Raw genomic sequence first — 26,531 nt, 5'->3', positions numbered from 1 at the left:
AAAACCTGTCCTGTTCAGCTGCTTGACACGGAGAATGGAATTCTGAGTGTTTGTTTGGTCTGAACAGTTTTAATGTATCAAATGGTAGTATGACATAATCCCAATGTGATCATTCAACGTGCCTGGTTTATTCGGAGTCAAAGAAAGCAGCAAACTGGAAGGGGTCACGGGTGGAAGGAAGAAAAGAGAGAAGTAGAGAGACAGAGGAAGCACAAACAACAACAAGAAATACACTGAGCCCCTTCACGAGCTTTTGTTATCTCCATGTGGTTCGCCTGATGACCAAAGAGAAACAGAAGGGGGGGGGGGTAAGAAAGACAAGTCTTTGGGAGGGGGGGAGTGTACACAAACCAGCCAAGATAAAAGAGGTGAGGTGTAGAACTCAGTATTTGTATGAATCTCTTGTGAGTGTGAGCATCCTATTCTATGCTGCCTGATCGCTAATCCTGACACAGAGTTTATCTACTTGAGTGTGTGTGTAATTGCACCTAGTCATGCGTGAATCCCATCTGACATGTGATAATCCTGCAGACGAGTGGAAAATGTGTGTGTGTGTGTGTATGGGGGGGGGTGTCAAGAAAGCCCACAAGCAGTTTACTGAAGACATGTCAACATAGCACATGGATTACTGGAACCATGTCCTATGGTCTGATGAGACGGGCGGGCTTTCTTGTGTACTGTCTTCAGAAGAGGCTTCCTCCTGGGATGACAGCCATGCACACCAATTTGATGAAGAGTGCGGCTTATGGTCTGAGCACTAACAGGTGGACCCCCCACCTCTTCAATCTCTGCAGCAATGCTGGCAGCACTCCTGTAACGAGTCACGTGACCTTTTAGAGGGAAAATTACAAGCAGTACTGAATTTGGACTTATGGGATGTATGTTTTTTCAAATGGTTGTACTCACTTAAGTTGACAGAGTTTAGATATTGATGGCTATATTTTGAGTTATTTTGAGGGGGAAATAAATTAACTCTATTATATAAGCTGCACACAGACTACTTTTCATTGTGTCAAAGTGTCATTGTGATACACTGTACTGGTCCTTCTAAAAAAATTAGCATATTGTGATAAAGTTCATTATTTTCTGTAATGCATTGATAAACATTAGACTTTCATATATTTTAGATTCATTACACCCAACTGAAGTAGTTAAAGCCTTTTATTGTTTTAATATTGATGATTTTGGCAAAAAAGTCAAGAAAAAACAAAAATCCCTATCTCAAAAAATTACATATATTTTATCCGACCAATACAAAAAAGTGTTTTTTAATACAAAAAGAGTCAACCTTCATTTGATTATATCAGCTGTGTACTCAATACTAAGTCGGGAATCCTTTTGCAGAAATGACTGCTTCAATGCGGCGTGGCATGGAGGCAATCAGCCTGTGGCCCTGCTGAGGTGTTATGGAGGCCCAGGATGCTTCGATAGTGGCCTTAAGCTCATCTATAGTGTTGGGTTTAGTGTCGCTCAACTTCTTCACAATATCCCACAGATTCTCAATGGGGTTCAGGTCAGGAAAGTTGACAGGCCAATTGAGCATTGTAATGCCATGGTCAATAAACCATTTACCAGTGGTTTTGGCACTGTGAGCAGGTGCCAGGTCATGCTGAAAAATGAAATCTTCATCTCCATAAAGCTTTTCAGCAAATGGAAGCATGAAGTACTCCAAAATCTCCTTATAGCTTGGTGCATTGACCCTGCCCTTGACCAACACCAGCAGCTGACATGGCAGCTCAAAACCCCTGCGAAAGATTCCTGAGGGTTTTAAAAAGTCCCAGCCTGGTTCATTACTCAAACCCGCAATCATGGGCAAGACTGCCGACCTGACTGCTGTCCAGGAGGCCATCATTGACACCCTCAAGCACGAGGCTAAGGCACAGAAACAAATTTCTGAGCAAATAGGCTGTTCCCAGAGTGCTGTATCAAGGCACCTCAATCGGAAGTCTGTGGGAAGGAAAAAGTGTGGCAGGAAACGCTGCACAACCAGAAGAGGTGACCGCACCCTGAGAAAGACTGTAGAGAAGGGCCGATTCCAGACCTAGGGGGACTTGCAGAAACAGTGGACTGAGTCTGGAGTAGAAACATCCAGAGCCACCGTGCACAGGCATGTGTGAAACAGCGGCAGAAGCGCCTGACCTGGGCTACAGAGAAGCAGCACTGGACTGTTGCCCAGTGGTCCAAAGTACTTTTTTCAGATGAAAGCAAATTTTGCATGTCATTCGGAAATCAAGGTGCCAGAGTTTGGAGGAAGACTGGGGAGAAGGAAATGCCAAAATGCCTGAAGTCAGTTGTCAAGTACCCACAGTCAGTGATGGTCTGGGGTGCCATGTCAGCTGCTGCTGTTGGTCTACTGTGTTTTATCAAGGGCAGGGTCAATGCAGCTAGCTATCAGGAGATTTTGGAGCACTTCTGCTGAAAAGCTTTACGGAGATGAAGATTTTATTTTTCAGCACGACCTGAGCAGCACCTGCTCACAGTGCCAAAACCACTGGTAAATGGTTTACTGACCATGGCATTACTGTGCTCAATTGGCCTGCCAACTCTCTTGACCTGAACCCCATAGAGAATCTGTGGGATATTGTGAAGAGGAAGTTGAGAGACACCAGACCCAACACTGTGGATGAGCTTAAGGCCGCTATCAAAGCATCATGGGCCTCCATAACACCTCAGCAATGCCACAGGCCGATTGTCTCCATGCCGTGCCGTAATGAAGCAGGCATTTCTGCAAAAGGATTCCCAACCAAGAATTGAGTGCATAGCTGATATAATTAATTGAAGGTTGACTTTTTTTGTATTAAATAACACTTTATTTTTATTGGTCGGATGAAATAGGCAATTTTTTTTAGATAGGGATTTTTGGTTTTTCTTGACTGTTTTGCCAGAATTATCAATATTAAAACAATATAAGGTTTGAACTACTTCAGTTGTGTGTAACGAAAGTCTAATGTTTATCAGTACATTACAGAAAATAATGAACTTTATAACAATATGCTAATTTTTTGAGAAGGACTAGTATTTCCTTCCCACTGAGGGACTGCCTTGATACAGCACTCTGGGAACAGCCTATTCGCTCAGAAATTTCTTTCTGTGTCTTAGCCCCTTGCTTGAGGGTGTCAATGATGGCCTTCTGGACAGCAGTCAGGTCGGCAGTCTTGCCCATGATTGCAGTTTTGAGGAATGAACCAGGCTGGGAGTTTTTAAAAACCTCAGGAACCTTTCGCAGGGGTTTTGAGTTAATTCACTGATTCAGATGATTAGGTTAGTAGCTTCTTTAGAGTACCTTTTCATGATATGCTAATTTTTTGAGATAGGGATTTTTTTTTCTTGACTTTTTTGGCCAAAATAATCAATATTAAAACAATAAAAGGCTTGAACTACTTCAGTTGTGTGTAATGAATCTAAAATATATGAAGTCTAATGTTTATCAGTACATTACAGAAAATAATGATATTTATCACAATATGCTATTTTTTTTTTGGAAGAACTAGTACTATACTCAAACAGCAGCTGAATGAGTGGTGCAGTTTTGTTTTGAGGGAGGTGTACTGTCTCTTTAAACGGTGGGCGAGGCCTCCCTACTACGACACGCCCTTCTTTGCATAATAGCCAAGTGTCCTTTCCCGGGAAATCACACGGCGCTGTAGTCTGCCAAAGAAAGTGAAGGCGGAGGGAACTCTCGCCTCTACTGCGGCAAGTTCCGCACCGATTTGTTTGCGGACTGTTTACAACGCAGGCGGAAGAAGAAAAAAAAACAAGGAAGAAGAGGAAGCGACCCATACGTCTTTTGATGCTCGTTGCTGAGGTCGATTGCTTTCCGGAGGCTCTATGAAGGAGCACGCAGCTGTTTCAACGTGCACACCAGGTACATTAAATAAAACTCCTCAATTCCAAGCATGGAAGGCGGAATCTGATGGTAATTGAAGTCGCCAGCTGCAGCGCTTGAGCTCATCGAGCTCCTGTTTTAATTAATTGATAAGAGGAGCGGGTCAGGTCTTAAGTTTGCGTCGCTAATTGATCCACTGCATTTAATCACCTTTCTGCTGATCAGATGAAGCAACCTCCCCCACCGGCCCCTCCTTCTTAAGAAGCTACTCTCAGCATTGACACAGTCTACTACTATAAAATTGTTATGTCATGAAACTCCGTTGCGAAACTTGAAAGTTCTCAGATGAGAGGAAATGTTTGTCATATCAGCTATGGTTTTAATAGACACTGGATTTTTGAAGGGCTTTATGGAGATCAGGTCTCGATTTCAGTCACTAGGATGGGGTTCAATTCTTGACTACATGTAAAAATCATAAGCGGATTTTAAGGGGGGGCAGCCCCCCGGTGGTTGAAAAGTGTCATTGCATGTAATTGACTTTCTTAAATATATATATATAAAGTTGTAAAGCAATAAAACTGCAACAAAAATGAATGAAATGAACAAAAAAACATTTTTATAATGGGTCAAAAATATTTTTTGAGCACCTTGCAGTCATTTGCTTTGCATATAATTTAATATATATAAAATAGAGAAAAATATTTTTTTTAATGATTTTTTTTCTTTGATAGAATTTTTTAAAAAATTTTTTATTGAAGCAACTTTTTGGGGGATTGAACGATTTAGATACAGATGTCCTTATCATAATATAGCCCAAACACGAAAGGATTGCTTCAATCAAGGAAAACTTTTTCAATGAAAAATTAAGTGTTCATATGCACATTTTTCAATCTCAAGTATTTTTTCGCATTCAAAAACTTTTTTCTAATGATTGAAATTTTTCTTGAATTGAACTGATGCAACTTTTTTTATTGAATAATAAAGACACAAATCTACCTCCATATGGCTCCGCCCAGGGGATACAATTTTTGGCTGGCGTAACTACAATGGCACGACACCGGAGGGCGTACCAAATTCAATGGATGACGATCTTGGCGAAAAGTATTGCCTAAGCAGCCGGATTTAGTTTCTCCTCAAGAATGATTGGAAACAGAAAATGCTCATTGTCAACTTATTATTTTTTCTTATTATTATTATATATTATTTTGTAATATATTATTTCTATATTATATATTATTTCTTTTTATCTTTTTATTTATTTATCTTAATATATCTTCTCATTCTTGTAAGATAATTTTATTGCTGACTCTGCGTAATTGGGTCATTAAAAAAAGTCAAACTCCGCCTATGGTAAAAATGTTAGCTTTTATTTTATAATTGGAAGAATTGAGTTCATTTTTTAAATCAAATACACTTTAGCAGGTTACAGTTCTTGATTGTAATCGTGACATTATGGAGTTCAGTTGTGAGACTCCCAATAATTGAATTCAACTGCAGCTGTGCTCAACAGGAAACTAAAGACAAGTGGCCTACTATAATCATAGCTAACTAAACAAATGATTAATTCTTAATTAGAATGCACATGACATTTTAGTTCAGAAGTTGCAGAGTTTTAACCATCTTGTTGCAAGGCTATTTATTTTTTTTAAGCTTTCGGGAAACTTGAGGGAGGGGCAAGATGGAAATTTCCAACCATGATCATAGATATTGATAACTGGTCCTGAAATTGTAATATCCCTATCACAGCATGAATGACATGGCTTGGCTTTTGTCAAAAGTTTGACAGTAAGTACGCAAATTAGTTTTCTAATTAGCAGTGACTTCATCCACCAGCCAAATTACACCTAAATAGGAAACGATTCAATTCTCCTGTGCCATTTTGTTATCTCTCAGATTCGACATTTTAGTGATGGTTCTCAATCTTCTGTATAACTCCTCTGGAACACATTTGCTCAATTAAAAACTGGGTAAACATGCTGCTGGTGAAGGTGCAAGACAACAAATGCTAGTACAAACTCTCTGAAAAGGAATGTCAAGGCAAAAAACTAAAAATATTCCACAATTAGTACTTGAAACACGTTTAACAATAAATAACGAAACCTAATGAGGGCATGAGGCTCAAAGGTTCCTATTTTAAAAAATGAGGTTCAGTTCATGATCACAGTGTGCTTCTCTCTATGCAGACTGACAGAACAAGGAGTGAGCCCCCCGTTGCCGCCCCAATGCCGGGCATAAGCTCCTCCACGGCACCCCGTTATGACAGCTGGGACATGGACTACCTGGACACTTACCAACACTACTTCTATGATGACCACCACAACCCGGACGAGGACTTTTTCAAATCCACAGCACCCAGTGAGGACATATGGAAGAAATTTGAACTGGTACCCACCCCGCCAATGTCCCCCATCCGTGCGGTGGAGGGGTCGGGCAAGTTTGGACTGATGTGCCCCTCACTCGGAGACAAGTTGGAGTGGGTATCACAGTTTTTGGGCCAGGAGGATGAACAACAACAACAACAACAACAACAGCAACAACAACAACATCAGCAACAGCAAGACATCCTTTGCAAAGTGACCCCAGCCGCGGACTCTGTTGGGAACTTGAGCTCTATCATCATCCAAGACTGCATGTGGAGCGGGTTCTCTGCCGGTCGGCAGCTTGAGAGAGTGGTCGGGGAGCGCTGTCACCCCTGCCAAGTCAAGGGGGGCTCAGCTACTACCAAAGTGGTCACTGGAACATCCCCTGGGAGAGTTCAAGGTGTACCCGCAGATGTTCTGCCTCTCGGTTGTTTGGTAGCGGATTGCGTGGACCCGGCTGCTGTGCTCACCTTTCCCTTGGGCGGAGGCTGCAAGAAGCAAATATCCTCTGGGTCCGAGTCACACACTAACTCTTCAGGTCAGTTTACAGGAACACCCTTAAAGTATACACTGACTGGCATCTTGTCTTACCTAGCTTATCAATGGAGAACATATGATATGAGTAAATTGAGTTTCAAGCTTGGTCTTAAACTTGTAAGTCAAGGTACTACTATACAACAGGGAAATGATGCATGATTACACTCCCAACATTTGTTACACCTGATCCTAAAATAGTTAGATCCAATTTGCATATCAAAATAATCTGAATTTAACAATGTAAAGCTACTGAAAGCTGTGATGCTGCTTATTGTTAAGCATCCCGGATCCCTCCAAAGGCACATAAATCTAAGCTATTGTTTAGAATTGTGGTCATTTGTAATGATGTCTAACTGCTTTATGTTGCGGAGGCAAGCAATATATTAGTGCAGTCCTTCTTCACTGCGACGGAAATTTCCAACAACAATAAACATTGATAAATGAATGCTTTGACAGTTCAAAACAGAAGCTTTATTTTCATGTAGCTCTTGGGTGTAGGGAACATCTTTGATGACACTAAGCCAGGAGTCAACACTTGGCTCTACTCCTTCGCTCTAGCTAGAACCACGAATGCGTGTGTGGCACATGACTGCATTGCGTTACCTCGGTGCATGCAACACATGCTCCAAGGAGTGACACGCCCATTGAAACATCTGCCGCCTGGACTGGTGCCAGCGGGCCAGCTGCTACCGTCCCCCCCCAAGCACAGTTCCTCCGATCTGACTTTACGACAACAGCAGCCTCCTCCGCAGTGCCGTCTTGCGCTTGATGTTGATAGGTCATTATTGGAGATGTTCTGTATTGAATGAGTAGGAGAAAAATACCATTTGTCTTAGTTGTCAGTTAGTGTCCTTATATTTTGCAACACTTATTGACTTAAAGGAATATTTACACTAGAAGCTAACGGCACACCACCAAACACGCTATAGAATGTTACCCCTATTTATTCCACAAATTTAAAAAAATACTATAAGCTAGAAAAGCAATACGTAAAGCTCTTCAACAAACTTCAACATAGTCATTTAGCACCAACAGGCCACCAGATAGGACCGAAACAATACTTGTAGGGCGAAACTAAAAAATTAACGGCAAAATATTCCTCATCGACAATGTTTGGAAACTCTGTATACGGCATACATATTTAAAACATCGTTAGATTTATCCTGTCGTATTGGCCATATTTGAACATTTTGGGTAAATGTTAAAGAACCCATAATTTACAGTTTTTTTTATTTATATATGGCGGAAAACACTCAGGTGACTTGAAGTTCTGCTCTGTGACCCCCAATTTGGCCAAATTTCTAAATTGTCCTATCTACATCATTGGAAAGCTTAAAATGACAATTCCAGGGTAAGAACAATTTTGAACAGGAGGGCATTTAAAAAAAAAAAAAAAAAAATTAAACCCCTAAACCCAAACTCCAGGTGTGAGCATGAGGGAGCATAATTAAAGACACCATGATTTTAACGAGACATTATGGCGTACTTACCTTGTTTTGATCTAAAAACTCAAGGCACAGCTGTGAATGGCCAGAGCCGGACATTGTTGGGATTTTATGGGTGAAACACGGTAATATAGCAAGGGTCGCGATGCAGAAATCGCAGACATCAAGGAAATCGCAGACATCAAGGAGTGGTCGAGATTTTCTTTTTGAAATATTTACCTATTTAAAAAAAAAATTTCCCCTTTTTTTGTTGTTGTTTGGATCGATTATTATCTAAAATATCGGGAGAAATGCAACAATAACAAAAAAAATACTAATAAGCGATAATAATGAGGTAGATATCTGTGACATATTTACAGACACCATTATTTTTTCATTGCGACGTAATTTGTTAAAAGTTTAGAATATGCGAGTGAATAATTTTATATTTTTTGTAAACTAAATATTAAACATCAATTAATGATTCTAAGCTAAAAATGATATACATTTCGAACAATAATTATTCTTTTTATGGCGAGGTTGAAACAAATGCAGTTGCGCGGGGTGTGTAAACGGGGGTCTCCAGGGTAAAACGGACAAATCAAAAATGGTTCAGGGGCTTAATGCGCCATGCAACTGCTATGGCAGCATATAGACATATTTTTCTATCCAACACAACAGTTCTTTTGGCCTGAAAAAACAACTGTTTATTTTAATAAGGGGTGCAAGAGCAGAAACTGCTTTTCCAGCTTTGTCTGTGTTTTCTGCCATATATACAGTGGGGCAATCCGGGTAGGCACCTGCTGGCAACAGATTAACAACTGTGTGTTCAAGTAAATAGCCCTGTAGCCCATCATATATATATACAGTAGGGCAAATAAGTATTTCATCAACCACCAATTGTGCAAGTTCTCCTACTTGAAAAGATTAGAGAGGCCTGTAATTGTCAACATGGGTAAACCTCAACCATGAGAGACAGAATGTGGGGGGGGGGGGGGGACAGAAAATCACATTGTTTGATTTTTAAAGAATTTATTTTAAAATTAGAGTGGAAAATAAGTATTTGGTCACCTATAAACAAGCAAGATTTCTGGCTGTCAAAGAGGTCTAACTTCTAACGAGGTGAAACGAGGCTCCACTCGTTACCTGTATTAATGGCACCTGTGTTAACTATCGGTATAAAAGACACCTGTCCACAACCTCAGTCAGTCACACCCCAAACTCAACAATGGCCAAGAAGAGCTGTCGAAGGACACCAGAGATGAATTGTAGACCTGCACCCGGCTGGGAAGACTGAATCTGCAATAGGTAAAACGCTTGGTGTAAAGAAACAAACTGTGAGAGCAATTATTAGAAAATGGAAGACATACAAGACCACTGATAATGTCCCTCGATTTGGGAATCCATGCAAGATCTCACCCCATGCCGTCAAAATGATAACAAGAACGGTGAGCAAAAATCCCAGAACCACACGGGGGGACCTAGTGAATGACCTACAGAGAGCTGGGACCACAGTAACAAAGGCTACTATCAATAATACAATGCCCCGCCAGGGTCTCAAATCCTGCACTGCCAGACATATCCCCCTGCTGAAGAAAGTACACGTCCAGGCTTGTCTGCGGTTCGCTAGAGAGCATTTGGATGATCCAGAAGAGGACTGGGAGGATTTGTTATGGTCAGATGAAACCAAAATAGAACTTTTTTGTAGAAACACAGGTTCTCGTGTTTGGAGGAGAAATAATACTGAATTGCATCCAAAGAACATCATACCCACTGTGAAGCATGGGAGTGGAAACATCATGCTTTGGGGCTGTTTTTCTGCAAAAGGACTAGAACGACTGAACTGTGTAAAGGAAAGCATGAATGGGGCCATTTATCGAGAGATTTTGAGTGAAAATCTCCTTCCATCAGCAACGACATTGAAGATGAGACGTGGCTGGGTCTTTCAGCATGACAATGATCCCAAACACACAGCCAGGGCAACAAAGGAGTGGTTTCGTAAGAAGCATTTCAAGGTCCTGCAGTGGCCTAGCCAGTCTCCAGATCTCAACCCCATAGAAAATCTGTGGAGGGAGTTGAAAGTCCGTGTTGCCCAACGACAGCCCCAAAACATCACTGCTCTAGAGGAGATATGCATGAAGGAATGGGCCTAAATACCAGCAACAGTGTGTGAAAAGCTTGTGAAGAGTTACAGAAAACTTTTGCCTCTATTATTGACAACAAAGGGTACATAACAAAGTACTGAGATGAAGTTTTGGTATTGACCAAATACTTATTTTCCACCGTGATTTGCAAATTCTTTAAAAACCAAACAATGTGATTTTCTGTCCCCCCCCCCAACACACACACACACACATTCTGTCTCTCATGGTTGAGGTTTACCCACGTTGACAATTACAGGCCTCTCTAATATTTTCAAGTGGGAAAACTTGCACAATTAGTGATTTACGTCGTACTTATTTGCTCCACTGTATATATATGATGGGCTATAGGGCTATTTACTTGAACACAGTTGTTAATCTGTTTCCAGCAGGTGCCTACCTGGATTGATTTTAGCTTCTGCCATCTAGTGGTTGATTACTCTACCTGTCACTATAAGTGGCTGACATAGATAGATGAACAAGGATTTTTGTTTTTGTATGGGTGTTACCATATACATTGAGTAGCAATGGGTAAGAAATTTACAAGGGAGCTTTTACAAATACATCTTTGGAATAAGGCATTAGAGATTCACTTGGTTATTAATTTCATTTGGATTGGACTATTTGTACCCAAGCCATTAAAAAGTCAATTTTCCAAAATCACTCCTCTTTTTCATTGTTTCTAAGAGGAGACCTACTTTTCCATTTCCATTCCCTGAACCTGGTATGTAGGCGAGCATGTGATGTCGAAATTAGACCGTGCATAATGGCGCGTGGAATGTCACAAAGGGGACTTGTTGCTGCATTCCTCCATTCAACACGCCACTGCGCCAATTGTGTCAGTGGAGTGGCATCGGATTGAGCGGCTACTGTGAATAGGTCGACGGGGCTTGCACAATTCTCTTTGGGCTACAGGCTGGAATTGAGACAAGATGAAGAGAGGGGGGAAAAGGAATATTCAGTGGAAATAAACCTTGTTTCTCTAATAGTTTTTAGTGTTTCTTCGAACACTTCTTGAGAGATTGTTGCTTCCTAAGCAGTGAAATCCACTGAGGTGTAATTAGTTTAAATGCGCGTTTCAATTTACAAAAGCGGAGAAAATCCCTACAGATTTTTGTCTTTTGCTGAGTTTGGTGTCTTGGGAAGCCTAAAAACTCTTCTGTTCTAGTTGGTGAAACAATGAGGCTAAGTTAAGGTGCTATTTTTTTGTTTTGTTTTTGTACCATGGCACAGTCAAGGTTGGAAAAACTGTCTTTTAAGTTGATTACAAATTCAGGTATGTGAATTTGCTGTCCTTCTAGATGATGATGACCAAGACGAGGATGAGGAGGAGATCGATGTGGTGACTGTAGAGCACAAACAACAACGCAAACCACGGCGGTTGGTCAAAAGCCGCAAACCTGCGACCATCACTGTTCGAGCGGACCCTTTGGACCCCTGCATGAAACGGTTCCACATCTCCATCCATCAGCAACAGCACAACTACGCCGCCCCGTCACCAGATACTATTTCGCCGGTGGAACCTCCACCGCCCCGCAAGCGGCACCGGCACGAGGTGGCCGCCCCAGCGCAACACCCTCATTACCACCAACCCCGGCTCGGCCACACCCCCTCGAACTTTGACAGTAGGCGGTCTCATACGACTGCCACCAGGGCACGTTCGGAGTCACCCCACCTGGGCTCCTCCTCTCCCGCATCACCCCCTTGCTCCTCATCGTCGTCCTCGCCGCCCCACTCACGGTCCCCGCCGCCACCCCTTTCCAGTCCCCAGTCCTCGGACTGCGAAGACACTGACCGACGCAAGGCCCACAACTTCCTGGAGCGCAAGAGGCGCAACGACCTTCGCTCGCGCTTTCTGTCGTTGCGAGACGAGATCCCCGGCTTGGCCGACTGCGCCAAGACACCCAAGGTGGCCATCCTGACGCGGGCCACCGAGTACCTGCGGCAGCTGCACGCAGGAGAGCGGCAGAAGGCTCAGGAGAGGAAGCAGCTGAAAGCCAAGCAGGCGCAACTGTTGCAGAGGCTGGCACAGCTGAAGCGGGCATCCACGCTCCCAGAACTGAAAATGAAATGAAGGAGAACGGACACTCGTAAAGTCACGTTGGAATTGTGCGGGTGGATTTTTTGTTGTTGTTGTTGTTGTGATTTGCACATTTAGCTTGAGTGCTAGATAAAGGCTGTATGCACGGGTCCTTAGCACCATACACGTCTTACAAAAAGAGGTGTTAAACTTTATGGTGAAATTTTAGGATGCAATATAACCATTTTAATTTTACATTTTCTCTTGTTTAAACTGTTCAGAATCAATAAAATCACAATTTTAAGACCTGAATCTACTAATACATTTACTAGTAGAAAGTGATGCTAATCCTGAAATTTCACCCGGGAGGAAAATATCCCAATTTTTGAGGATTTTGTCCCATGCTTTATAGACACGAAATCGCTGCATGGGCCAGAGGGTGAGGCTCTGTGTGATGTCTGTTCTAGACAGGCTGATGGACCCTCTCACCAAGAGGTAATTTATTTTTGCGCCATTTTGTGCCATTCCGCATAGCCCACCAACATTTATTTGAGCTCCTCCCCAGAAAAAATGGTTTAGCCCGTCAACAGTCGGGTTGTGATGATTTTGTAACTGAAGTGCAACTTATTTAAATTGTTTTGTAGAACCTCCTGCTAGAATCTGTACAAATGTAGAATTCTTGTGCCATGGAGCGCAGCCAAAAATTGAATGTTGGCTTCAGTATATCAACCAAACAGCATTTCTATGAGAATGGCTTCAATTTCATTTGTTTGATTGACAACGTTTTGGGGAAATGAAGCCCGCTGTATATCTTTATCATATTGCTGTCTAATTACATATGTAAATGTTTATTTTCATCGGCTGAACACTTCTCAAGAAGAAGCCTTTTGACATTCGCAGGTGATCCGTTGAGTGTACATAGTATCTCGATTCTGTACAGCGCCTTCTGAACCAAAACCACACCTGTGTACTATACTCATCTTAGTTTTTTGGTTACCATCAATTTGCGTCTTAAAGCTTTCTGGCTTTTTCAGATGACTCAAAGCTTCTATTTTTGTTAATAAAATAACACAATGAGTTGAACATGGGACACTTTGTCACACGGCAATGCCTCCTCATTTGCATTTTCTGTGTTCTGTCTGAAAAAAAGTTTGATACTATATTTTCCTACAGAGCTGTGTTCAAAGCGAGCTGTTGCCGTTTATTTCTGTAGCTGACAAGGGCCTTCCTGGTGGTTATGTGCTGAATGCGGACCAGTCGTATTAGTGTGATTAAAAGCCCCCGGAGCTGTAGCACCGTCTTGGTGGGGAAGGAAGCGGGGGAGTCGAAGCCCCTTAATGATCCTATTGTTATTGCTTTTTGCATGCTCTGCGCTAACTGCAATTCAGAAGCAACCAGACTTCAAATATGTCAGAGTAGCATGTCCTGTCTTTACAAGCACTCAGGAATAGTTATGTGGCTTACAACCTCAGGAGCCCAATCCTCACTGAATCAATGCCAGTCCCTGCTGCTTGTCAATTCAGTGCAAACCACCAGTTGCCCTTTGTTTTGGTTTCTACAAAGGCCTCATTTAGTTCAATGTTTTTGTATCGGTTGCCAGATGTGGATGTTGCTAATACTTTCGCAGTTGGTGATTTATGGAGCCTTGTTTCAGCACTTTGTTTTTTTCTGTACCTCATAAGCCTATATGTATGAAGAGTACGTCAAAAAATCAATAAATTCAATTGTTTATCATATTTGAAGCCGTCTTAGTCTGATGCCTTTATATCAAGGGCGTAGGTTCGCATAGAGACGGTAGGGACAAAATGCTACCAACTTTTCAGGATGCTCAAATTGTCCACACCAACTTTTAACCAACATTATTTGCATTATGAGTTCAGTTACAGTATATAGATAACTTAGTTTGTCTTCCCATGTGTTGTAAGGATAGAATGGACCCTACCATTATTAAATGAATAATTTTCACAGTAAAATTCCCCCCCCCCCTCAAATGCATGTTTGATTGGCTGACTACTTGACACCCCTCCCAACAGACACACACTCACACAGCCCCAACAGATTCATGTTGACAAAATGCCGCCTCCTCAGACCTTTTCGAACAGGAGGAAGATTAGTTTTTTAGATTGGAAGTTTTTTTCGGCCAGCTGCAGCCACTGTAAGAAACGCAAAAAGATGTAAATGTTTTGGAGGTGGGGGAAACGCCACTAATTTTGCCACTGAAAGTCCGACCTACATCAGAGTAAGCATAACATTAAACTGTGAGCTTGCTAACATGCAAAACTACTCCGATCAGGCCAGCCTCCATAAGGAACAACAAAGTCAAGCTAGCTGTCCCTCATTGTTTTCATGATGGGCATTACGGTAATCCGGCGCGGTGGCTTCAGAGTGCAAGTCCCTTTATTAAAAAAAATTACGGGGCGCTATTCAAGAATGTGTCCACAAAAAATCTGAAATGAAAACACATAGGAATGCCTTCAAAATGTTTCTTTAGTAGGTTTGAAATCAAAGGTTTGAACGTTGTATCACCTGAACCCAAGAGCGTAGGTTTGGTCTCAACATTGGTAAGGGGCGATATTACCGCTATGCACATAATGAAAATAATGATCCAAATAAGGGACGACTAGCTTGACTTCGTTGTTCCTTGTGGAAGCTGCCCTGACTGCAGACGTTTTGACAGTTAACAAGTTTAATGTTATGCTAACTCTGATGCAGGTTGGACTTTCAGTAGCAAAATTAGTGGTGTTTCCCCCACCTCCACAACATTGATGTGTTTTTACATGACTTACAGTGGCTGCTGCTGCCCCCCCTCCAAAAAAATCTCTAATATCCCTCATCTCCGAAGGGGGCGGAGGAAGCCGGCATGTTGTCAACATGAATCTGTCGGGAATGTGTGAGTATATGAGTGTGTGTGTGTATCTTTGTTTAGGTACAGGGGCTTGAAGTCATCAGCCAACCAAACGTTAGTTTGGGGGGTGGGGGGGCTTTACATTCAGCAAGTGAAAAGGGAGAAATGTAAGTTTAAACATAATGAAAATAATTCACTTAATAATAGTAGGTTATATTATATCCATATAACATATGGTAAGACAATCTAAATTACCTAGAGATATAACTCTTTATATGATAAAATAAGGTTGCTTAAAAGTTGAAGGGGACAATTTGAGCATCCTGAAAAGTTGCTAGTGTTATGTCCCTACAGTCCCTATGCAAACCTACGCCCTTGCCTGAACCAATACACATGAGTGTATAAGTCCATACAGATTTATTTTGCACTGACAATTTAGCCTATCAATGAATTTTGTTCATATTTGAGAGAAATGGAGCACTTTCCCACGTTCACCCAATCTTTTTTGGTCTTATTGATGTCCCGTCCCCAGCATAAAGTGTACATGCAGGTTATACTGTTATATCGTCCCCTACCAATGTTGAGACCAAACCTAGCTTTATATGGACATAAACTACACGTTTGTCACTATCATTTTCAAAAGGATTAAACCTGGTGCAGATAAACAATCATGACAGTTTTATTTTATTACCTTGCTAGATTTAGGAATTTATGTAGAACGTCAAACACTATTAAGCCGTGTTCAGTCAGAAGAGATAACGCTCGTTTGACGTTACCGTGGCAACGGTTGCCTGTTGCCCCGCAACGTAGGCCCGCCTTGTCGCCTACGCAGCACGCGCATGCGCGGCTTGTCTGCCCTGGTTAGAAAGGCGCATCATGGCGGCGTCCACGCGTAGCTTGAAGCGTGCTCTGAAGAGAGCGATGTCGCCGTCTTTGGTAGTCATTTTAGGAGCTACAGGCACCGGGAAATCAAAGCTCGCTATTGAGGTCGGAAAACGGCTACGGGGAGAGATCATTAGCGCCGACTCCATGCAGGTAGGAAACGTGACAACGCGGAGAAGGACGCGATTTGAATTGACAGCTAGAAGTTAGGCTATTATAAAAGAACAATGATTCGTACCAAATAACATTTACTAACCTTGGGAAATGCAGCTACAGCTTTTGTTTGAATTTGGCCTCTTGTCCATGGTGAAAAATGTGGAAAAACGAATTCAGCGTCGACGCTTGTCCAAATGTGCCTAAAAATGTTTTTGATATTAAATCAGGCCAAGGCATTAGATTAGGTACACAATTTAATGTACGCATGCAAGGTTTAGAACATTTGAACACAATTCGAAAGACACGTGTTTTATGGCAGCCCTTCATTATGGGTTCTTTGCACAGAACGTCATGACGTTATATCCGCTTGGGAAAAAGCTGCACGCTCAAGTCTTTACCGTTCGGGATCCTTTCCACTGCACGAGTATGAGCTTTCATGAAGCTTCCAAAAGTAAAACAAAACCGCGTTACCTTATGTAAATCCACAAGTGTAATGCAAAGGCAAAATGCCACAAATAAGCTTGCTTTATCATTACTCTTATATCGAAAAATACTTAATCGTAGGGCTGAACGATATTGGAAAAAACGGACATAGCGGGGGGTTTGTTTAATATTTCGCTTTTAAAAATAGAATTTTCAACGGATGACTTGAATATCATTGTTCAGGAAGAGTTTGGCTGACACACTATGACCACATTGTATTTATTAGAGATGTATGGATCCGATCACATAATCAGAAATCGGGCCGATCATGCCGTTTTTCGGAGGCTCTGAATCAGGTTGAAAAGTATCGGGTTTTATAATTTTCTGCATCATGCTCGCACAGCCTTTCAGTGTGACCAAACTGTATTTCTTGGTCACCACTGCAGCTGCCGTTTGGTACTTAAAGTGCGTGTGACACCAAAAAGCGTATTTATTTCATATAGTGCTGCAACGATTAATCGATTAACTCGAATATTTGATTAGAAAAAAATATTCAAATTAAATTTTGTTGCCTCGAGTATTCGTTTAATTAAAGTGTCGTTGTAATGGTTTATTTTGAAAGTGTTTACATTTAGTTTATTGATTATGGTGGATACATTGCCCCCTGGTCTGCCTCATTTCACATGGCTGACCCTAACCCTGCTCCCTGTTAAGACCAACGTAAGCTAAGTTTTTCTTTGGGCTAATGTTTTTTAATGCATTTGTAATTTAGTTTATCTGTATATTTAGCCGTTTTTGTGGGAATATGAGTTTGAACCATTTAAGAGCCCTGGAAAAAAACGTTAGCATTTTATAGCATTTAAGCTACAGGACTCTTGCCATGTACGTTAGCCAATTGTTCTTTTGTTGTACATAGATCCTCATTTATTTATTTTTAATACAGTTTAAGGCTCAGCTCAGGTATTTTAATTTTTCATGTTCCTTTTCCGATTATTCGAACTAACTAGGTCATCGATTAATCTACTCCTAAAATAATCGATAGCTGCAGCCCTAATTTCATATTTCACGTGGTGTTTTATGCTCCTGAATGAAATGGACCGCTTGGATGTGTGTGGAAGCGATCGTTTTAGATATTCAATTTTTGAATCCCGCGCCATGAAAAGGAGTCTGCCGGCTTCAGTCTCGGGTTTAGGACGAATGCGAATGTGACGTCACCCGGGTCAGCATCTCACAATACAGCATTGCTTTATTGCATGCAGATGGACTGCAGATTCAGCATATTTTGCGGATTACTTCATTTATTTTTCGCGTCACGCCAGCCAAACGGCTGCAGAAAATTGTTGCTGCACCAGGGAGTGGCGTGTGAGCCTTTTTGTGTTTCAAAAGGTTCCCATTCGGCGGATATTGGCCAAAACGAGCCCTACTACTGTGGGTTCATTGGACTTACGAGGAAGTGAGTAAACATAGTATTTTGTATTGTGCCAAATACTGAGATCATGGCGCACGTTTTAATATGGAGGTGGCTTGCATTTTGTGGCTGATTGTCCACCGAGACTGCCACTCGGCCAACGACCTGCAACTTGTTTGCACACCCCCCTCTATACTCGGCTTATTTTCCTCTTCGTATGCCCGGTGTTCTGTAAAATTTTCAACCCCATCCGAAATTGCAGCTTTGTGTTAAGAATTGCCTCGAATACAGCGATTACAAAGTAAACACTACAAACTTTCTTTGAATAAAGGACTATTCACTTAGGTTTGATCATGGACGGACATGTAAAAACGTTCTTCTCAGACACATCCTTCCATGTTAGCTGCACAACAACTGCACGCCGCTCTCCCACTGTTTAAGTCTTCGCCGTGTAGTTGAGCATTATTTTACGCCATATTCGTGTTGACCATTGGGCAGCTACACACTCCTCCGACGTCGGCCTGTTTGTCCCGCGGTACTGTCCAGCTGCTTCCCCGGCAAGCTCTCCTATCCGCAGCAGGGGAACGAGCTGTAACTTGCTCGCCGCCGGGCGGGTTGCCGATCGGCGAAAACAACCGACAACCCCACCGCCGTGTGATATGTTCCGGGCTAGTTTTGTGTGATTTTTAGCTTTGAAAAGTGAAAATATCTGTGAATGATGAAGATTGGTGGATATAAAAAGATCCAGGAAGCCATGTCTCTGCACAAATGCTGCTTTTATGAAGAAAAACAAAAGTTGACATTAAAAAAAACGATCGCACGTCTTGCGATGGGACTATTGCGCATGCACACATTTCGATGGCGATGTTCAAACGATATATTGTGCAGGCCTACTGTAGAGTGGTCATGTTCTCATCAAGATCATGTTTCATACACTGTATCTCAGTTGGAGGGCTCGAAAGTTGTGTTGTCATGATACCGAAATTTTAAACTGCATATCAAGACTTAAAAATATTTAATACTGTTTTCTCTACTACATAAATAAAAAAACATGCTATTTTCATCAACAAGGAAAATACAAGAAGATCCTCTTTTACTCTTATGAACAAGAGTATTGCAAAATCAATCTGGTGCCCTGTGATAGTGCAAAAACAAAATTAAAACATAAATGAAACAAATATCGTCGATTCGTACAATAATTAGGGGTAATCCTGTGCAACATACTCAAATGTTTTCTGGATTTAAAAAAAAAAAGACCGTTCAGATTGGCTGATTATCTTTACGATAGCAATCAAATATAGTATCCGGATACAAATCAAATTGGTGCGCATGGCTGTCACCCCAGGAGGAAGCCTCTTCCGAAGACTGTACACAAGAAAGCCCGCCCATCTCATCAGACCATAGGACATGGTTCCAGTAATCCATGTGCTTTGTGTACATGTCTTCAGCAAACTGTTTGAGGGCTTTCTTGTGAACAGTCTTCAGAAGGGGCTTCCTCCTGGGGTGACAGCCATGCACACCAATTAGATGAAGAGTGTGGCGTATGGTCTGAGCTCTAACAGGCTGACCCCCCCACCTCTTCAATCTCTGTAGCAATGCTGACAGCACTCCTGTAACGAGTCACATGACATTTTGGAGGGAAAATGACAAGCAGTACTCAATTTGGACACTTAGGGATGTACGTAGTTTCTAAGGGGTGTAATCACTTTTGTTGCCAGGGGTTTCGGTATTAATGGCTATATTTTGAGTTATTTTAAGGGGAAAATAAATTCTATTATATAAGCTGCACACAGACTACTTTTCATTGTGTCAAAGTGTCATTTTGTCAGTGTTGTCCCATGAAAAGACATGCTTAAATATCTGCAGAAACGCGAGGGGTGTACTCACTTTTGTGATACACTAATGATACGTTTTGATACTTTTGACAACCCTGGTAGAAATTGTTGCGTTCATATTCAATTAGTTAGTTAGATAAGGAACCTGTATGTCAATCTTTTTGTATTAAAAAGAATATCGAATTCCATACAGTTATATTTAATATACTAGTAGAGCACCGTTTATAAATATGGCACGATTTGGCAAGTTAGAATTAGAAAGGAGTGACCCCTTTATCAGAGACATTAACATTACCATGGTAACCAGAGCAGTGTACGATCTATTAAAATGAAGGCCGCCTCACTTTTAACTGTAGGCTGTTTGGCCTCATTTGCATCTCAAACCAGCAGTTCCTGACATTTGGAGCGCACCTGTATATTCATTTATGGAAACACAAGCCAGAAACCCAAAAAGCACAAGGCAGATGGTCCATGAGCACCAGTGTAAAAACGGAAGCCAAGAATAGAATTTTTTTGTTTATTATACCATTTTGTCATTCAGTAGACAGTATTTTGTCATTTAGTGGCCAGGCAAGAGATGTTTATTTACTGAAATGGAGAGCGTAATTGCATGGTGTGCGTCGTAGAATCTGCGACTATGATTATTTACACTAGTCCACTTCAGTTGCTTTGGGCTGCATCACACAGTGTTTGGTGTGACTTAAAGCAAAACTATGTAACTTTTAGGTCTTGCTCGATTTTAGCGATGCCAGTGGACACAAGCGGTAGTGTCTTGGCTTAAGGAAGGTTTCTCATGAGGACCAGTACACACACGCACTGTGTTGTAAAATCATCAGTCAGTCAAAAATCAATCTCCCGGTCGCCTGCAGATGGATTAAACGTCATTTCTGTTTCCAGCGGCTGTGTGAAGGATGAATAGTAATATGGTAATGAATCCAGTTGTGGCTAAACTATAGAATATGGCGTTTAGCAACCGTGTAGCGAACCCGTCAGCGTTGACGAGTTCGGTTTGGGTTTGGTGTCATGCCAGCGAGTGAAAACCGGGCCAATGGTTATTCTTGAGTATCCTGGTAGCCTCCCTTTTTTTCTCCTCGGACAAAACTTTTTGTCTCTTTTGTTGCCCTGCCATCATTGCAGAATTCGCGCAAAAGTGTTCGCATCGACTTCAGTCTTTATAATGAATGAGGAATGGGGGAAGTGACGTATGCTGTAAAGCAGTCAGCACATTTGTAATTCTTTTTGTGTAGCAGGGTTCCTGCTACCCTCCTCAAAGTTAATTGGTGCTGGTGAAAGCGTTACAGATCCCCTCAAGATACAGAAGAGGTGTCATTCAACTCATTGTCAGTTGACCTATCATCACACATAGATTTCTTGATTAATTGACGTGACACCTCCCCCCCTCTCGAAGAAGGCCGGCCCACACCAGCCCTGGCAGGGAGAACAGTTCTCAAACACACGCCGCGTTCTAGCGCTGGATTTAGGTTGAAACAGGACGAAACTTAAGACTACAAGCAGGCACGAGTGTCTCAAGAGTGATTTAGTCAAGGATTCAAGGTAATTATTATATTTTTTCGTACCATGCACGCATTTGAAACGTGAATACAATGGGGGAAAATTAGCTGCTACGGCTGCCATATTGGATTACTCACTAGCGTTCTACTTCGCTCAGCTAATAATCCGTTGCATTCGCTAGCCGCCGTGAGGTAACCGCTAGCCGCCCTGTGCTAATTGCTAACGCTAATCGTTGGCCCCTTTGAACACATTGTTGAGGCTAAAAGTTTGTTTCCAATTCACTTGTCAATCTAGGTTGTTGTTCTCATTTCCTGCTTAATGTGTTTGCTGATTATTGTCCATGATGAGACTTATATGCGTTATGAGATGAGCGTTATATGCATTATGTGAGCAGTACATCTCATTTATATTTAATGTTGATCGTGTTAATTTAGGTAGATATATTTATACAGTATATGCGCGTGTGCGTATTATATAACTTACATGTTGCATATGGTTATACTGCATTGCAGAAAACCACACACACACACCCTCATCATTCTCTTAAGTAAACCCAAACGTGAACGGTCTGAACGGCCTCTTTGAATATCTGATCGGATTCACGTAGTCATAGCGTCACTGGCTTTATTCCATGCACCCATAGTTTGGCTGGGTGTGTGACTTATGTGTGAAATTATAAACACATTTTTATATCATTTCACATGTTATTTTGGTGTTTTGGAGTGACACTGATGGTTTGGTAAACTTGTTAGTATGTTCTTTATGCTATAGTTATCTGAAAAACTCTTAATAGCTATGTTACGTTAACATACCGGCCACGTTCGCATTTTGTTGTTCATGCATCATGTAAAATTATCATACTGTACACTTATTCAGCATGTTGTTCTATATTGTATTTTTATTTTAAATTGCCTTTTAAGATGACATCTCTGTTCTATTTGTCGGATTTTATCAAGTAAATTTCCCACAAAAATGTCATTTATACTAGAGATGTTCCGATCCGATATTTGGATCGGATCGGACGCCGATATGGGCAAAAAAATGCGCATCGGTATCGGAACACGGGAAAAATTCCAATCCAGACTTCCGATCCAGTTTTTTTTAAAAGTCTGGTCCGGGTTTTCCAGCGCACCGATTTACGTAATCCATTCCAGTTTTTGCTTCGGTTTCCCTAAAATCCGGTCCGCATTTTACGGCACACCTTCAACACACTACATTTACATTACCGTCTCCCAATTTACCAAGAGACTTTATCGGTAAAAATGTCAGCTGTGTGGGATCATTTCACCTTAAAGGACGACAAAGACGAAGAGGCAGAGAGCAACATATGCCACAATAAAGTCAAGCGTAGTGGTAAAGCTGTAAGAAGTTTTAATGCAACCAACCTAATCAAGCATTTAGCGAAATACCACCACAAACAATATGAGGAGTATGTTAAGAAAACCGAAGACAAAAAGAAAGGTCCTACGCAACTAACACTGGCAGAAACTTTTGCTATGCGTGACAAACTGGCACTCGACAGTCCCAAAGCCCAGGGAATAACAAGAGTCATTACCGAAGAATTCATTCTGGATGACGGGCCATTATCTCACGTGAGTAAAGACGCACCGTCCAACACGCGATTCGGCCGCTGAAGATTCGAAAACGATTCACAAACATACAAATTCCGATTATTGAAATATGTCAAATAAAGCGGAACTAATACACAGCGCGGTCTTCGGGACGCAGTGAGAAACTGACCGCATTGCGTCCCGAAAGTAAACATAACTTGTCTCGGGTAATGCCAATGCTCAACTCACGGCTTTAGCTCAACTCATGCCGCTGGATAAATAACACAAGAATACCTGACTTCTGCTGACAGCCGCAACAAACTATGTCAACGTCGTTTTACTGGAGATAATAGATATCATATGTATATAGAACCAGATGCTACACGACAGACTCGACTGCGTTAGCAACATTGAAGTATTGAAAACCAGATGCGTTAGTAAACAGCCCCCATCTTAAAGCAGAAGACTTCCCTAGTAGGCTGTTGTGAACCTTCCAAGCGAACCTAATTAACTTATTATCTAAAATACTGCTAAATCGGCAAAATCTTGACTTGAATCTATCTTCAAAACAGCTTTAAAACTTTCATATGTCGAAAGTTGACAGAAGGGAAATTATGGAATAACGGGAGCAATTTTAACAACTTTAACCGTTGATTCGCAAAATTAAATGAATTGAATGTAGTTTAAAGCTGCTGATACAGAATGGGGACTTGAGTATTTTATTTACTGTTTTAAAATGTTAACTTGATACTGAAATAGTCGTTTATTTAAACCTGAGAGGCTTTTTATACAATTTTTGTAACTAATGCACGAAACATTAAAAGCATCTAATAGCTTGGGGGATTTGGGGGATTTTCCACTGAGGTTGTTGGTGCGTTTTGCTTTAAGACAGTTTACAATATTATTTGCACGTTTTACTGACTGACTATGCCATTTCTGTTTGTTATTTATAATGTTTTGTGTTTGTCACTGAATAAACAGGTCAGTTTCTTGTTACCAACCGTTGTGTGTTATTCAATCTCACCTAATTCAGCTGGCTAGTTGTTATCAAGGGTACTAAAACCTTTTTCAACATGAGTCTGACAACTAAGTAAGGAGGCTAAATAACTTTAAACTTTAACACATGCTCAGATAGGTCGATATCGGTATCGGCCAGTATCGGTATCGGATCGGAAGTGCAAAACAATATCGGTATCGGATCGGAAGTGCAAAAACCTGGATCGAGACATCCCTAATTTAAACTCCGGTGCGACTTATAGTCCGAAAAATACGGTAGGTCTCTTTTTCAATTTAGACTGGTTTACGTTCATATCTATAAAAAATTCAGGGATTTACGCATTTATTCACAGAGAATTTTGTGAAGAAATTGCGTTTTACTTTCTTTTCACCGTTTCATCTCTTTGAATCCCCTGCCAACGTAGAATAGCTGCAGTGGCTTGGGCAATTAGCGTCCCCCTTTGCGACATTTGTATTCTAAAATGTTGCGCTGTTGTTGTTTCATAGCGATGTATAGTGAATAAGTGCTTTTCAAGGTGATGTAGCAACAAATACCTGAAAAATGCTTGCCAACCTCTGATGCCTCTGTCTGTTTGAGCTAAAAAAAAAACTGATGTGTCTGCCTATGTCTGTCTGTGACTTTATAGATAAGGAGCACCACTGGAGAGCTTTCGAGTTGTTTTCTCCACTCTCTTTGGTCCATCCTCTCTGCTTAGTTGTAGGCTCCATCACCACGGCAACCTCAGACACTGAAACATGACATGTTGCGCTAGCGTCTAGGTCACACACACACACACATAACGACACCCGTAATTGTCATTAGCCTCATAAAGGCTGGCATATTTTTAACCCCGCACCCCTGCTGGTTTTTGTGTTGTGTCCTTGAAAGTGGGAGTCAACCAGTTCTGGGTTAGAACATCTCAGCCTAGAATATCTCCAAAGGCCAGTGGGTCTTGGAGGTGAGAAAAACCAGTGGCCTAGTTAGCGCTCCTCACTCCACAAACCTGAGGACGTTTCGGCCCGAGAGAAGGCGGAAAAACGCCCTGCGGACGTGACAGGAGAGAATCAGCCTGTTTATGTGAGAATGAGGACTGTGCGCGCGCTCGAGCGGCCCATGTTGTCTTTGGGATAGGAAACAGTCTGGTCTTGTTTGGGAGAAAGCGGCATTGTGCTGAGCTGGTGCAAATTCAGCGCCGCGCTGCGCCGACCCGGCGGCTGATAGTGAATGGTGGCTGGGAAGTGCCCATTGTCCCGGATAGAATCGGTTCCCACAGTCCCTAACACTCCTATTGTGTTCTAATCAACCCCCTCTCAGTGCCCCCTCTACCCACACTTCATTTAGCATGCAGCGAGATATTATTCCCTCATTAAATGAACATCCTATCCATAGCACACATACACGCACAATGTTTGGCTGCACTATCAACAAACCACGCGATTCTCAAAATGGGGGGCCAGAGACCCCGCCGCAGTCTTTCAGAGGCTTCCAGAAAAATGAAGCCTCGATGGGTAGTTGGGGAGCATGATGGGAAATTTTCGTTTTCACAGGCACCCATCAGCTGGTACAGGGGAAGTTGAAGGAAGCCTAAATTAGCTAGTAATTCATCAAACTGCACGCAGCCCTCAGATGGAACTGGGTTAATAGTGCTATACACCAACAGCGCCGCTAAATGAAGCCTGTTTTTGTGTTGTCCGCACAGAGGCAAGTTATTGAAAGACACTGTTTGTTTTTGCACTCATAAAAGGAGCATCTCTGCTGCAAATCCAATTTCGACTCAGATTCACTGAACAAAGAACAACGGTAACGTAACCAGGATTTTCACTCAATTTAATTTTTATTCCGCCAAAAATATATAAAGCCATTTCCATTTAAGGTGTTTTTTTCTATTGACACTGCCACGAACCTCAATTGTGCCACAGGGAAAAATGAATTGGGTCACTTGAAGCATGCAATGTAAACCCAGCCCAAGTAAACATCTCAGTTGTAATAACAGGCACTGTCAACACCAGCCTAATGCTGGATCATCATGTCTGGAATGATTCATTTAGATCACTTCTATCAACTCATTCGCAGCCACTGAGGTCTATCGTCATCAGCGGCTGCTGATAAGTTCAATTTTTTGGTTCCTGATGATGTGAGTTGTTTCCATAAATTTTCAACAACAGACACTGGCCAACTGTGCACAAACCAATTCAACTTGTAACATGTCTGTACTTAAAACAGGTCATTTTATTTTCGTTTTAGTCTTTTGAACAATAATACTATAATCTTCATTATATTTTAGTCATTTGATAATGTTTGTCTTTGTCTAGTTTTAGTCGACGTTAACTAAAAATGTTTTCGTCAGTAAAATAAAAAAATAAATTTTAAAAAAATTACAAAAATATAGGTTTCCAGCTATTTCGAATGAACATTTGCATACGAGCGCATATTGTAGCGTCTACAAGGCCAACGCCAAGTTGGTGATAATATACACTTGGCAGGAAAACAGTATAGCATTTTCAATTAATTATACCCACCTGGAAGCCACGAACTGTAAAAAAAGTTGTCAGAGAGTGTAGAAGAATCTACTCGTGACTGGTTGATCTGAAGTTGTTGACCATCAGAGGTGGCTC

General features: G+C 41.6%; 2 protein-coding genes across 4 annotated transcripts in view; both read left to right on the top strand.

The window, feature by feature from the left end:
* The first annotated feature begins 3,603 nt into the window (after positions 1-3,603).
* Positions 3,604-14,023, top strand: myclb (MYCL proto-oncogene, bHLH transcription factor b). The gene is made up of 3 exons (XM_057828631.1): positions 3,604-3,865; positions 6,010-6,724; positions 11,590-14,023. Exons 2-3 carry the CDS (start codon positions 6,049-6,051, stop codon positions 12,360-12,362), a joined length of 1,449 nt encoding a protein of 482 aa, XP_057684614.1. The 5' UTR covers positions 3,604-3,865; positions 6,010-6,048; the 3' UTR covers positions 12,363-14,023.
* A 1,993-nt stretch (positions 14,024-16,016) lies between these two features.
* trit1 (tRNA isopentenyltransferase 1) overlaps positions 16,017-26,531 on the top strand; it is a 68,825-nt gene continuing 58,310 nt past the window's right edge. For all 3 annotated transcript variants that reach the window (XR_009061868.1, XM_057827807.1, XM_057827806.1), the window contains exon 1: positions 16,017-16,188. Coding sequence is in view for 2 of the 3 variants with exons in the window: in XM_057827807.1 (XP_057683790.1) it covers positions 16,030-16,188 (159 nt within the window). In the remaining variant the exon portion in view is untranslated. The remainder of the gene's footprint in view (positions 16,189-26,531) is intronic.

This window comes from Corythoichthys intestinalis, chromosome 22 (assembly GCF_030265065.1).
Source record: "Corythoichthys intestinalis isolate RoL2023-P3 chromosome 22, ASM3026506v1, whole genome shotgun sequence".
Taxonomy (NCBI): Eukaryota; Metazoa; Chordata; class Actinopteri; order Syngnathiformes; family Syngnathidae; genus Corythoichthys; species Corythoichthys intestinalis.
Note: the sequence above shows the minus strand (reverse complement) of the source record. Positions and strands in the feature narration are given on the sequence as shown.

Coding starts and splice junctions, on each gene's coding strand:
- myclb (XM_057828631.1), top strand. CDS start 6,049: ATGCCGGGCATAAGCTCCTCCACGGCACCCCGTTATGACAGCTGGGAC. Junction 6,725..11,589: donor GTCACACACTAACTCTTCAG/GTCAGTTTACAG, acceptor CTGTCCTTCTAG/ATGATGATGACCAAGACGAG.